The 13,234-nt window shown below is 46.8% G+C and overlaps 1 protein-coding gene across 1 annotated transcript in view; it reads left to right on the top strand.

Annotated features, from left to right (window-relative positions):
- Positions 1 to 5,485, top strand: part of LOC122935403 (MFS-type transporter SLC18B1-like) — a 97,008-nt gene extending 91,523 nt beyond the window's left edge. Inside the window, exons 13-15 of the mRNA XM_044291174.1 lie at positions 4,714 to 4,807; positions 4,893 to 4,945; positions 5,401 to 5,485. Of these exons, the coding sequence (XP_044147109.1) occupies positions 4,714 to 4,807; positions 4,893 to 4,945; positions 5,401 to 5,485 (232 nt within the window). The remainder of the gene's footprint in view (positions 1 to 4,713; positions 4,808 to 4,892; positions 4,946 to 5,400) is intronic.
- Positions 5,486 to 13,234: the final 7,749 nt, after the last annotated feature.

Genomic DNA, 13,234 nt, shown 5'->3' with positions numbered 1-13,234 from the left:
AGGGATTTGATAACTCCATGTCCAATGACGTATCCCAGGTACTTAGTCTCCTCTAACCCTATTGTGCATTTCTTTGGGTTAGTCCACTACAGCCTGCACTTTGGGTAGATAACTTTACCAGTCGGTACTGTGGATGACAAATTTGTCCAGATAAGCCGAAGTGTACCGACGATGTGGACGCAGCACAATGTCCATGAGCCGTTGAAAAGTGGCAGGGGCGCCATGCAGACCAAAGGGTAACACCTTATATTGGTACAGCCCCTCTGGTGTAATGAAGGCAGTTTTCTCTTTGGCAGCCTCCGTCAAGGGTACCTGCTAGTACCCTTTGGTGAGGTCCAAAACAGAAAAATGCCGGGCTTGGCCTAACCTCTAAATAAGCTCATCCACCCGAGGCATGGGATATGCATCAAACTTAGAGATCTTGTTTAGTTTTCGAAAATCTAATGTTCTGTCTGGCTTGGGTATTATCACTATAGGACTAGCCCACTCACTGTTAGACTCATCAATGACGTCTAGCCTTAGCATCATCTGCACTTCATCTGAGATGGCTTGTCGCCGAGCCTCAGGTACCTGGTATGGTTTTAGCTGGACTTTTACCTGAGGCTCAGTGACAATGTCATGCCGAGTTGTTGAAGTGCATCCAGGGAGATCCAAAAACACATCCATGTTCCGGCTAATAAACTCCCTGGCCTCCTGAGCCTACTTAGAGGAGAGGCTGTCATAAATTCTTACTGTGGAAGCCACTTCCCTTGCTTCAGACAGAGGGGCCAAAACCGCTTCCCCTAGAAAACCTGGCCGCTGGCTGTATTTAGGATAAGTTTCCCTATCTTTCCACGGTTTGAGTAGATTCACATGGTACACCTGCTCCGGCTTTCACCTCCATGTCTGGTGTACTTTGTAATTTACCTCTCCAATTTTTTCAAGTACCTCGTAGGGCCCTCTGCCATGGTCGGCACCAGAACCAAAACCTGATCACCTGGGTTAAAGATCCAGACCCGAGCCTGCAGAATATAGATATGACTCTGGGCTCGCTGAACTTCCTCCATATGCTCCCTGACAAGAGGCAAAGTGGTCTCTATCCGCTGCTGCATCTTGGTAACATACTCAAGGACACTTTTATGCAGAGTGGGTTGCTGCTCCTACTCCTCTTTGGCTACGTCTAACATACCGCAAGGATGTCTGCTATATCGCAATTCGAAGGGCGAAACCAAGTAGAGGCCAGGGGTACCTCTCGCACAGAGAACATGAGATAGGGCAGAAAAAGGTCCCAGTCCTTCCCATCTTTAGACTCCACCCTTTTTAACATGGTTTTTAGTGTTTTGTTAAACCTTTCAACCAGACTGTCCTTTTGCGGATGGTACACGGATGTCCATAAATGTTTAATATGCAGCAACTCACAGAGTTCTCTCATGACCTTGGACATAAAAGGGGTCCCTTGGTCAGTCAGAACCTTTTTAGGTAGCTCCAGTAGGGAGAACATCTCCATTAGCTCCTTAACTATATGTTCAGCCGATGTATGTCACAGTGTCACCGCCTCCGGGTACTGAGTGGTGTAGTCTACGATGACCAAGATGTGTTGGTGTCTTCTAGCGGACTTCGGTACTGAGCCTACGAGGTCCATAGCAATTTACTCAAACGGTATCTCTATGATCGGGAGAGGTACCAAGGAACTGCGGAAAAGGTGCTGGGGGCTAGTTGCCTGGCAGGTCAGGTAAGACTTGCAGAATTCGTCCACCTTCAGCTGGTTTACCCAATACAACATATCCTTATGAACCACAAAATGGGGGAACACCGACTCTGCCACAGCTTGTTGTGGTTCACCATCTACTATTAATACATTTTCCCAGGCTCGGGATAGGGTTGGGTCTCGGTGTTGTGCAGTACCAAAATTATCCCCGGAGACATTGAGGATTGCCAGCTCAAGCTACGGCGGCAAGTCCTCCACGTCTCCCGCCATTAAAGTCAGTGGGGTTGTCTCCCCCTTTTCCACTGAAGTGGCGGTCACCCCTATCGCTGGCCCTTTGGCCTTGGGTTCCCAGGTTCTGGCCTCCCCCCGGAGCAAGGCCACTCTGCTAGGGTTACCCCTGTCTCATGGGTATCAGTCACTTTCATAGCAGGCCACAGTGCCGGGAAACCTGGGAAGTCTCTCCCGATTATAAGTTTGAGGTCTAAGTTTGTGGCAACTGCCACTTTGTGAGTCCACCTGCCGACCCCCGTGGTTAGAGACACCAGGGCGGTGGGATAGTCTTTTAAGTCCCCATGAATGCACATGACCCCAACTTTCCGGCCAGTATACTCAGCGGACCGTCTTAGGGGAGCCCTTACTAGGGACACCAGACTCCCTGAGTCCAGCAGGGCCTCTACTGAAGTGTCTTCCACTTCCACCTGGCACAAGTGATTTTGAGTTTCTGGGGTACCCACTGCACACAGCTTCCTAGCGAGCCATAGTTTGTGTCCTTGGGTTTCACCTTATGTGGACAGTCAGCTTGTACATGGCCAGGCTCCCAACACTGCTAGCAGACTATCGGAGCTGGGTGTACATCCCGGGCGGGTTTGGTTGGCACAAGTGTCCGGATCTGGGGTGGAGATTTACAGGATTTGACTGCCCCCTCCCAAATTAACCGGGTAGCCTCATAGCGTTCCACTAGGTCGACCATCTCAAGGGCATTACCTGGAGAGACCTGGCCGATCCATTGCTAGAGAGGGGGTAGTAAAGCCCTCCAGAACATATCAGCCAATATTCTGTCCAGCATAGTCACTTTTGCAAAAGGTGGAGTAAGTCATAATACGGGGGTCTCATGGGCTCACAAGCTTAAACCCCCCACCGATGTACCTGCTGGGCCCGGGCCAACACATTCACCCCCAGTCTTGCCAAACTCTCACCCTTTACTGTGTGGTAGTCAGCTCCTTGATCGTCCGGCAAGTCGAAATACACCCGCTGGGAATCGGATGCCAGAAACGGAGTGACGACCACAGCCCACTGGTCTCGCCAGCTTCTCCCTTGTGGCCACTTTCTCATAAATTGCCAGGTAGGTTTCGATGTTGTCTGTGAATGTCATCTTAGGATTCACCGCTCGGACTGCCTTCCGGACATCGTGGACGCCCGGGGTTGCTCCTGCTGTCTGCAAAGCCATCACATGTTGTAGCAGCAACTGGTTGGTCTCTTGCTCCTGCTTGTTAGCCTCCCATTGTTGCAGGGTTGTCTCTCGCTGCTGCAAATTAGCCTCCATGAGGTCCTTCACAACCGCCTCCATTTTGTTGTGGGGCATGGGTTGTAATACCGCTGGTTTGATGTATGACATACAACCATGTTCAAAAATGCAAACCAACAAATATTTTGGCATTTACGTCGGTCTCACTGCTCTTGCCGCATCCTCCACCAATTGTGGGGATTCGCTCTGGTAGACAGGACAAGCTGGTGCAGTATAGAGGCAAAGACCAGTTTGTAACTCAAAAACGTCAGTGTTTTATTCACACTTGTGGCAACAAAATAGTACGACAGTCCATTTGCAGTTTTGGTGTTCGTTCACACCTAGACAGTTCATACAGCAAAACAGTCACCTGTAATCAGGCCTCCAGCCTAGCACACGGCTCAGATCCCAATCCAGTGATTGTCAGAGCTCCTCTGTCAGAGAGAGAGGAAATTACCACCATCTGACACTGCTGGCTGGGTTTTTTATATAGGCCAGTCAAGACCCGGCCTGGAATGTGGGGAGTACTCACCCACCCAGCACTTTGACTACTCCCAATAAGAGCCGTCACGGATCAGCTATTACAGCTATACTAAATAGCAAGGTGTCAAATAGAAACTGCTGCTGACACATGAAACTGGCTCTTACTCCACCGAGGCCAGGAAGCTTGGTGACACATATCTTCCATCAATGATGGTCCCTTGCGCCTTCCTACACTTTGCAGATCAGGATAAGGGGAAGTGCTAGTGTAAACCTTCCTGACATCCATGTTGCTTTGCTGTTTGACCAACCACACTTCCATTTTCACTGCATATATGAGATGTACATGATCTTGTTAGAACTTTGGAGGCATGAAATTCACCTTCAGCCTTCAAAAGATGCAAAGAGTCACAAATTTTAAAGTATTAACTAACATGTCCTAATAGGTTAAAAGATGGGCAAATGTCTCACAGCTCAATGCTGTTATGTAGCATCTGACCATTTGTGACCACCCATGGAGGCAATGTACAATATATGCTAAATATATATACTTAAAAGGGTTGTAAAGTCTTTAGCAAGTGATGGCCTGTCTTCAGAATAGGCCATCACTAGCTGATTGGTAGGTGTCTGACACCCGCACTCCTGCCAATCAGCTATTCCTTGTAGCACCATCACCTGAACTCGGCGCCGGAGATACACAGTACCATTAACCTTATAGTGGAGGGAGCATTGCTGTAGTAAAAAAATCTCTCCTCTACAGTGTTGACGGTCCTGTGTTGTTCTGGAGCCGACTTCTGGCAATGTAGGTACACCAAACAGCTGATCAGCGAGAGTGCGGGTTGTGGGACCTCCACTGATCAGCTAGTGATGGCCTATTCTGAGGAAAGGTCATCACTTACTAAAGTCTGTACTCCTTAAGCATTTATGCCGTATATGCTAGATAGGTTTCATCTTTACCATGAAACATTGATACCACTAAGAACATGTTTCTGCTGCAGTTAATTAAATTTATTTATTTTTCCTTTTTTCTTTTCCTACAAAGAACATTTGTAGGCCCAACACTTGGCGGATTTCTGAATGAAAAGTTAAATTTTCAGTGGGCGGCTGCCTTTCAAGGCATTGTGCCTCTAGTGTCTGTAAGTTACACAGAATCTTGTATCATTATATGATAGAAATGTTGCTGGTTTTAAAATTAATAATTTTTACGTTGTGATTTTGCAGTTTGTGCTGAGTTTAACATTTTACTCCTGGGAGGCAAAGATAAAGAAAAAAAGGTGAGTCTTTCACAGCATGAATGAATCTTCTATACTTGGAGCTCGCGTTTATCGCTTCAACATAATGTATATTCATTACTGTATGTCAACAGAAAGTGTGTTAGATACTGAACAGATTACAAGCACTGAAGACATTATAGACACCATGGCATTTTTTATGTCCTCCTGATGCTGACACTGATTTTCTGTCTAAGGACCCATTTGCACTGCCAGATCATCAGTCTGCAAGCGAGCACTGATCATCAGTGTCTGAGCTTGTTTCGTACATTTAAATAGAGCTATCATCGTACTAGACGGGAATGAAAGATCACATTAAAGATCATTCATCTGCATTCAGTTTGCATATTGTCAGAGGCACATCTTTGTTTACACAGGGAGATGTTCTGCTGACAAACAATCATTTTTATGCCATCAACAACGTCTTTAGTTGCTGATCTTTGGCAATGTTTATACAGGGCAATGATTGGAAACAAATGTTCATTGGCCATTTTGAAGGTCTTTAAAGAGTGCAGCAAACCGGACCGCAGGGGAAACATGTGAGGCTACTGTGGGCTGATGGGGGTAGTAGTAGTTTTTACTCATGGTTAGCAGAGCCTCCCTGGGACGGCGTTCAGTGATGGGGAAGACAGCACTAAATCCTCCTGGTCACTCTCTAGTGCAGGGATCACTAGCCATATGGTAGTTGAGGTGCCCTTGATGGTATAGGTGTTTATATGGTGCTTTTGAGGCTCGGACCCCTGTTATTTGTGATGCCAGCACCGTTAGGTGCAAAGGTTGGTGGTGGAAAAGATGAGGAGTCGGTTGTTATGAACAACAGAACTTTTACTTAAACTCACTTGTCTTCAGGTAGTTAGTACAGTTCATATATATGGCAAAACAATAAATCCAAATATTGGTTCAGCTGTATTCCTTGAAATAGGCTTGGCAATTGTAACTTGAGGAGTTTTCCTTTTCTCTATATCTTTCTATACTTGGTCCACACTGTAGCACTCAGGTAGGTACTGAGTATAATAAACTTCTTACTGGTCAGTAGTAATCCACAGGGCAGCTCCCTAACGGCAGGCATCAGTCTTCTGCTCCATTCTTTGGAATGTATGCTCAATGAAGAATTACGGTCCACTATGTCCATAGAGGCATGTGGTAAAGGATAATTTTGCACATCATCAGGCTGGTACTTTTAGGTTCCTCCCTGGTCACTGTTGCGCGTGAAGTCCTTTGGCTAGTTTAGCTCTAACCTCCACTAGACTTTCTCTATATCCAGACACAGACTCCCTGGTCTGTGCTGTGCTGCTGTAATACTGTTCTATATATTCCCTTAATTTGATCAGGGCCAAGGGGTCAAAATGGCAGCTACATTGTGGACTAGGCCTGTTCTGCTCCTCCATCAAATTCCTCTCTGTTCTCAACACTGGATTAACTTAAATTTCCACTAACTTTATTAGCAAATCCCAGAGATATACATATATATATATATATATATATATATATATATATATATATCATTGATGCCAGCACCACCTAGGGGCAAATAGATGTAATGACTTCTAACAGCCTGGTAATAGGAATTACAGCTTGATACCACAATACATTAAATACACACATCAAAAGTTTAAAGTGCCCACATATAACACATAATGGGACACTGCAAGAGGACCTGTCATTTCCTCTGACGTCTATTTTTGTAAACATTTGTATTCCCCATAATTTGCTATATTTTGTTACTGGTGGCGCAAAATTGGGCGTTTGGGATAGCAAATTGGCCAAATTAGCTCACCCTGGGCCGGGGGCTGGCGACCCAAATGCCCCAATTATAATCTGACACTGATATAGATAGAGCAAAATGCAAATGAAAGTGAAAGGAGCCACAGGTTCGCCACCCCTCTTATAAATGTTGAGATGGGACAACCCATTTAAAGAGGGCCTTTCATCTGTTTAGCCCTAGTCTAATTAGGGTCTTACCTGATAGGGCGGCCCCCACTGATGTCATCGCACTTTTTTTTTTTTCAAAGTTCGTCCGCTGTTGTCCCCAGTTGATTTCAGCGCCTTATAGTCTAATTGGTCGACTTGGTTATACAAGGCGGAGATGGAGCGGTTCTCTTCTCCCTGGCTGTGAGCGCATCCAATCAGAGCGCACCGCTAATAGCCAGGGAGAATGAGGAAAAAAAAAAAAAAAGTGTGATGACTTCAGTGGGGGCCACCCTATAAGGTAAGGGCTCTTTCACACTTGCGTTCTTGTCTTCCGGCATAGAGTTCCGTCGTCGGGGCTCTATGCCGGAAGAATCCTGATCAGGATTATCCTAATGCATTCTGAATGGAGTGAAATCCGTTCAGGATGCATCAGGATGTCTTCAGTTCCGGAACGGAACGTTTTTGGGCCGGAGAAAATACCGCAGCATGCTGCGCTTTTTGCTCCGGCCAAAAATCCTGAACACTTGCCGCAAGGCCGGATCCGGAATTAATGCCCATTGAAAGGCATTGATCCGGATCCGGCCTTAAGCTAAACGTCGTTTCGGCGCATTGCCGGATACGACGTTTAGCTTTTTCTGAATGGTTACCATGGCTGCCGGGACGCTAAAGTCCCGGCAGCCATGGTAAAGTGTAGTGGGGAGCAGCATACTTACCGTCCGTGCGGCTCCCGGGGCGCTCCAGAGTGACGTCAGGGCGCTCCAAGCGCATGGATCACGTGATCGCATGGCACGTCATCCATGCGTATGGGGCGCTCTGACGTCATTCTGGAGCGCCCCGGGAGCCGCGCGGACTGTAAGTATGCCGCTCCCCCGCTCCCCGCTCCTACTATGGCAACCAGGACTTTAATAGCGTCCTGGCTGCCATAGTAACACTGAAAGCATTTTGAAGACGGATCCATCTTCAAATGCTTTCAGTACACTTGCGTTTTTCCGGATCCGGCGTGTACCTCCGGCAAGTGGAGTACACACCGGATCCGGACAACGCAAGTGTGAAAGAGGCCTTAGACCCTAATTAGACTAGGGTTAAAAAGGGTTTAAGTAGTGCTGATAAATGTAAACAACATTTCTTCCTCTTTACAGGTCTGGTTTATCAGAAACTAACAGCACACTTCAAGAAACGGAACCTTTGCTTCCAAGAGAATAATAACGCCAAGTGAAAGCTTTTTATTTTATTTTATTTTTACAGTTTACAGCAGTGTCCTAATGACTTTTGTACTTAGGCTACTTTCACACTAGTGTTTTTGCTGGATCCGGCATCCATTATGAACGGATCTGGTTGTATTATCTTTAACATTGCCAAGATCCGTTTTCTATTGTGGAAGATTGTGTCAGAGAAAACTGATCCGTCCCAATTGATTTGCAATGGGGTAATGCCGGATCCATCTTGCTCCGCATCCCAGGAGGGAAAGCAAAATACAACATGTTGCGGTTTGCTCTCCGGTCTGGGAATGTTACGCAACTAAACGGAACTGAATGCATTTTAGAGCAGTCAGTTCTGTTCAGTTTTGTTTCCATTGACAATGAATGGAGACAAAACTGAAGTGTTTTTTTCCAGTATTGAGCCCCTATGACGGAACTCAATACCGGCAGGGGCGTACCTAGAGCATTTGGCACCCGGGGCGAACCCTTTGTTTGGCACCCCCCCCCCCCCCCCCCCCCCAAGAAAGTTAAGAAAACATGCACAAACTTTTTTCAATGTTTTCAATAATATTTATTACAAAACATTCAGACATCCGCATGTGTTTTGCGGATCCGATCCATGTATCAGTGGATCCGTAAAAATCATACGGACGTCTGAATGGAGCCTTACAGGGGGGTGATCAATGACGGAGGTGATCAGGGAGTCTATATGGGTGATCACCCCCCTGTAAGGCTCCATTCAGACATCCGCATGTGTTTTGCGGATCCGATCCATGTATCAGTGGATCCGTAAAAATCATACGGACCTCTGAATGGAGCCTTACAGGGGGGTGATCAATGACAGGGGGGTGATCAGGGAGTCTATATGGGGTGATCAGTGGTTCATAAAGGGCATCTCCTCTCCTACATAGCGCCACATACCTCTTACATCCAGTGATGTCACCTTTGATGTAGACGTTCTCTTTCCTCATCTTCTCCATTCAGACCAGACCGCCATGATGATTTTTCTGCCATCTCCCGTCTCTGCAGAGATTGAGAAACAGACATTAGTTTCCTGCCACCCCCAATACTATACTGCAGAAACAGTCCCCCTGTGAATACTACTATAGTGCCCTAGTAATCATGTTCCTCATCGTAGTAGTAAAGCTCCCCATAATACCCCCTAGTGGTACTAATTTTCCCTATAATATGACAGTTCATGAAATACCCCCACTTAGTGCCCGCAGTTGAGCTAATGTCCCCATAATGTATGCCAGCATAAAATACCCCTATATAGTGCCCCAGTAAATGCCCTCATACTGCTCCTCTCCCCCTTCCCCATAGTGTCCCCCATAATATGCCAGTAAAAAAATGCCCCTTAGTGCCCCCAGCAGATGCCCCTATAGTGCTCCTCCCACACAATGTGCCAGTAAAAAAATGCCCCTTCTTAGTGCCACCATATGCCTCAATAGTGCTCCACTCCCCCATAGTGCCGCTCTCCCCTATAGTGCCTCCCATAATGTGCCAGTAAAAAATGCCCCCTTAGTGCCACCAAATGCCAGTGCCCCCCATAATGTTCCAATACAAAAGACCACTTTAGAGCCCCCACTTCCCCATAGTGCCCCCAAATAATGCCCCTATAGTAACACCAGATGCCCCATAGTGCTGCTCTCCCCTATAGTGCCCCCCAGAATGTGCCAATAATAAAAAAAAGCCCACAGATACCCCCATAGTGCTCCTCTCCCCCATGGTGCCCCCCCATAATGTGCCAGTAAGAAATGCCCCCATAGTGCCAGCTCCCCCCCCATAGTGCCAGCTCCCCCCCCCATAGTGCCAGCTCCCACCCATAGTGCCAGCCCCCCCTATAGTGCCAGCTCCCCCTATAGTGCCAGCCCCCCCATAGTGCCAGCTGTCCCTATAGTGCCAGCTGTCCCTATAGTGCCCCCCCATAGTGCTAGTTCCCCCCATAGTGCCAGCTCCCCCCCATAGTGCCAGCTCCCCCTATAGTGCCAGCTGCCCCATAGTGCCAGATCTCCCCCCATAGTGCCAGATCTCCCCCCATAGTGCCAGATCTCCCCCCATAGTGCCAGCCCCCCTATAGTGCCAGCTCCCCCTATAGTGCCCCCCTAAAGTGCTAGTTCCCCCATAGTGCCAGCCCCCCCCCCCCCCCCCCCCGCAAAGAGGAAAAAAAACCTAAAAAACGAATACTTACCTCCATCAGCTCAGCAGCGATGCAAGCCTTTTCCGGCCTGTGTCCCTGCTGTGTGCTGCCGGAGTCAGGCGTCGCGATGATAATGACATCATCGCGCTGCCTGAGCCGGCCTCTGATAGGCTGCAGGCATTAGTGCCTGCGGCCTATCAGAAGAACAGGGGAGGGACACGCCTCTCCCTCCCCTGCCCCACAGCACGGCCGCAATTACATCCAGGGCCGCGCCGCCTGTGGCGATCGGCGGTGCGGCCCTGAAGAATAAAAAATATAATTTTTTTTTTTTTTAAGACAGGCGGCCTGGCACCCCCCTTGTGAGTGGCACCCGGGGCGGCCCGCCCCCCCCGCCCCCCCTTTGGTACGCCACTGAATACCGGAAAACTTAAATGCTAGTGTGAAAGTAGCCTTATATAGGTCTGTAGAATTTCTATTCTAGTGATTGAATTGTCAGTTACGGGAGGTCTCAGGTCATATCTTACTGTTCAGCATAAGGGCCAGTTCACACAGACGTTTTTAGCACAGTTTTTTTTAGCATTTCTACCTCAAAATCAGCTTCAAATCAACTCCAAAAACGCCTCAAAACAGCCTTGCATTCATTTCAAAGGGAAGCAGCACTTGCTTGTAAAAGAGTAGCAGCATGTCCTATCTTGGGGCAGAATCAGCACTGCTCCATTGATATCCATGCGTTTTTTGTGCGTTTTTTTTGTGCAGATCTGTTTCAAATATGCTTCAAAAACCTCAAGATGAAAATTCAGCTTTGTATTGCACTTTTTTTTGCGCTGAAAAAAGACACATGTATTCCACGCTGATTTTTTAAGCGTGTATTTTAATCAGTCGTGTGAACTGGCCCTAACAATAATAGTACATTTCCAAGTAGACAGTTCACCATCGCGTGGATGGGAGCTGATCACTTCACCCATATTAACTCATCTTTTACCAGGTGCTTCCTTCTAATGCTAGCTACCCAAACCTACCACAGCCTGACATTTTATAATGCTGATAACCTTCATTTGAGGTTTTCTTAAATGTATTTTAACGTGTAATTTAATTTAACATTTAAATTACCAATATTTTTTTTACATCTTATTAATTTAAAGAGGTTGACCAGGACTTTGGATAGCTCATCAATATCAGGTTGGTGGAGGTCTGACTCCAGGCACCCCTGCCAATCAGCTGTATGAAGGGGTCGCAGTAACCTCGAGCAAGTGCTGCAGTCTCTTCATAGTATATCAAGCACATCAATGTACATTGTATATCTGTTGTGTTATAGGGATTGAGATCTGGGAAGGGATTGAGATCTGAGAAGTTTACTGGCCATGGACCCAAAATGTCAATGAATTTATATGTAGGCTGCCAGGTGTCTCTTTCTCCCAAATGTCTTTTTCAACTAGATTTCAGGAACAGTGTGGAGCTTCCCGAACTTTGGTTGTCAAACCGGTATAATGTAAACTACCACAACCAATTATTTGGCCTTCATCTAATTGATGGCCCTGTGCAAAGTGCCTATGTTTCATGAAAAAAGTGTTTGAGAGGTTGATGTCACAATCCTGCTGTTTCTTTTAAGTTTTGTCTATAAATATTTAATCTTCTCCACTTGACTCCTGAAGTAAGAATGTCTTTACGTAGTTCTATCATAAGCCAACACTGGCACTGGACATAGCTATTCACTTAGTAGCTGTATGCTGAGCACTTCTTCACATTCTGGTGGTCATCTCCAGTTAAGACCACAAAGAAATGGGCAGCCACATCTTATTCTCAGAATATATTTGTAGTTTGCAAAATAAATAATGGAGGGAATACTATTTTACAGTTCCTATAGGCAATTGTAGTAATGTTTAGCTAAAGCTAAGCTGAATCACTGGTGATCTATGCAATAAGATGATGTCACCAAAATAAAATATTGCATTTTTCGTAATTTTTTTGTACCCCTTTAAAAGTAATGATCTTTATTTTACCCCCACCTTAGTTTCTTTACCTATAGTTTGCTATTCTCATGTTTGCTTCACTAGGCTACCAAATCTCACGGTACAAGTCGAGAAACAGTTGCATAATATTTTTACATTAAGTTGACTGTCTCAAGATGCACAGACAATCAACCAGTTCCTCCATTATGTATCATTACCCTGCATGATAACTACACACTATGGCCCTGATTTATCATAGCCCCGCAGCGTATGCCATGCTATGATAACAGGCTTGCTGTCGGATGCCTTGTCATAAATTAGGAACAGCATCCAGCAGTCATTGTGCCTGAACTGAAATCTCCGACAGCCACTGGCAAGTGTACATTTCAATCTTCTTCTATGCCAGAAAACTGGTGTAGGAGATGATAAATGTGGCAGGGCTGCCAGCCCTCCCTCCTCCGCACCCTCTCCACACACCCTTATCTGGAAAGGCCAGTGGAGTAATGTCACGTGTGCAAAACTATTTGTGCGAGTGCCATTGAAAAAGTTGCAGATGTGCAGTTTGCACCTTTTTCACGCCACAAAAGTGGCGAATCTTATCGATAAGGCTACTTTCACACTAGCGTTCGATCGGATCCGTTCTGAACGGATCCGATCATATTAATGCAGACGGAGGCTCCGTTCAGAACGGATCCGTCTGCATTATATTGGCATATAAAAGCTAAGTGTGAAAATAGCCTCAGACGGATCCGTCCAGACTTTCAATGTAAAGTCAATGGGGGACGGATCCGCTTGAAGATTGAGCCATATTGTGGCATCTTCAAACGGATCCGTCCCCATTGACTTACATTGTAAGTCTGGACGGATCCGCACGCCTCCGCACGGCCAGGCGGACACCCGAACGCTGCAAGCAGCGTTCAGCTGTCCGCCTGGCCGTGCGGAGGCGAGCAGAGCGGAGGCTGAATGCCGCCAGACTGATGCAGTCTGAGCGGATCCGCATCCATTCAGACTGCATCAGGGCTGGACGGAAGCGTTCTGCTCCGCTCGTGAGCTCCTTCAAACGGAGCTCACGAGCGGACAGCAGAACGCTAGT

The sequence above is a fragment of the Bufo gargarizans genome, chromosome 4 (assembly GCF_014858855.1).
Source record: "Bufo gargarizans isolate SCDJY-AF-19 chromosome 4, ASM1485885v1, whole genome shotgun sequence".
In the NCBI taxonomy this organism is placed as follows: Eukaryota; Metazoa; Chordata; class Amphibia; order Anura; family Bufonidae; genus Bufo; species Bufo gargarizans.
Note: the sequence above shows the minus strand (reverse complement) of the source record. Positions and strands in the feature narration are given on the sequence as shown.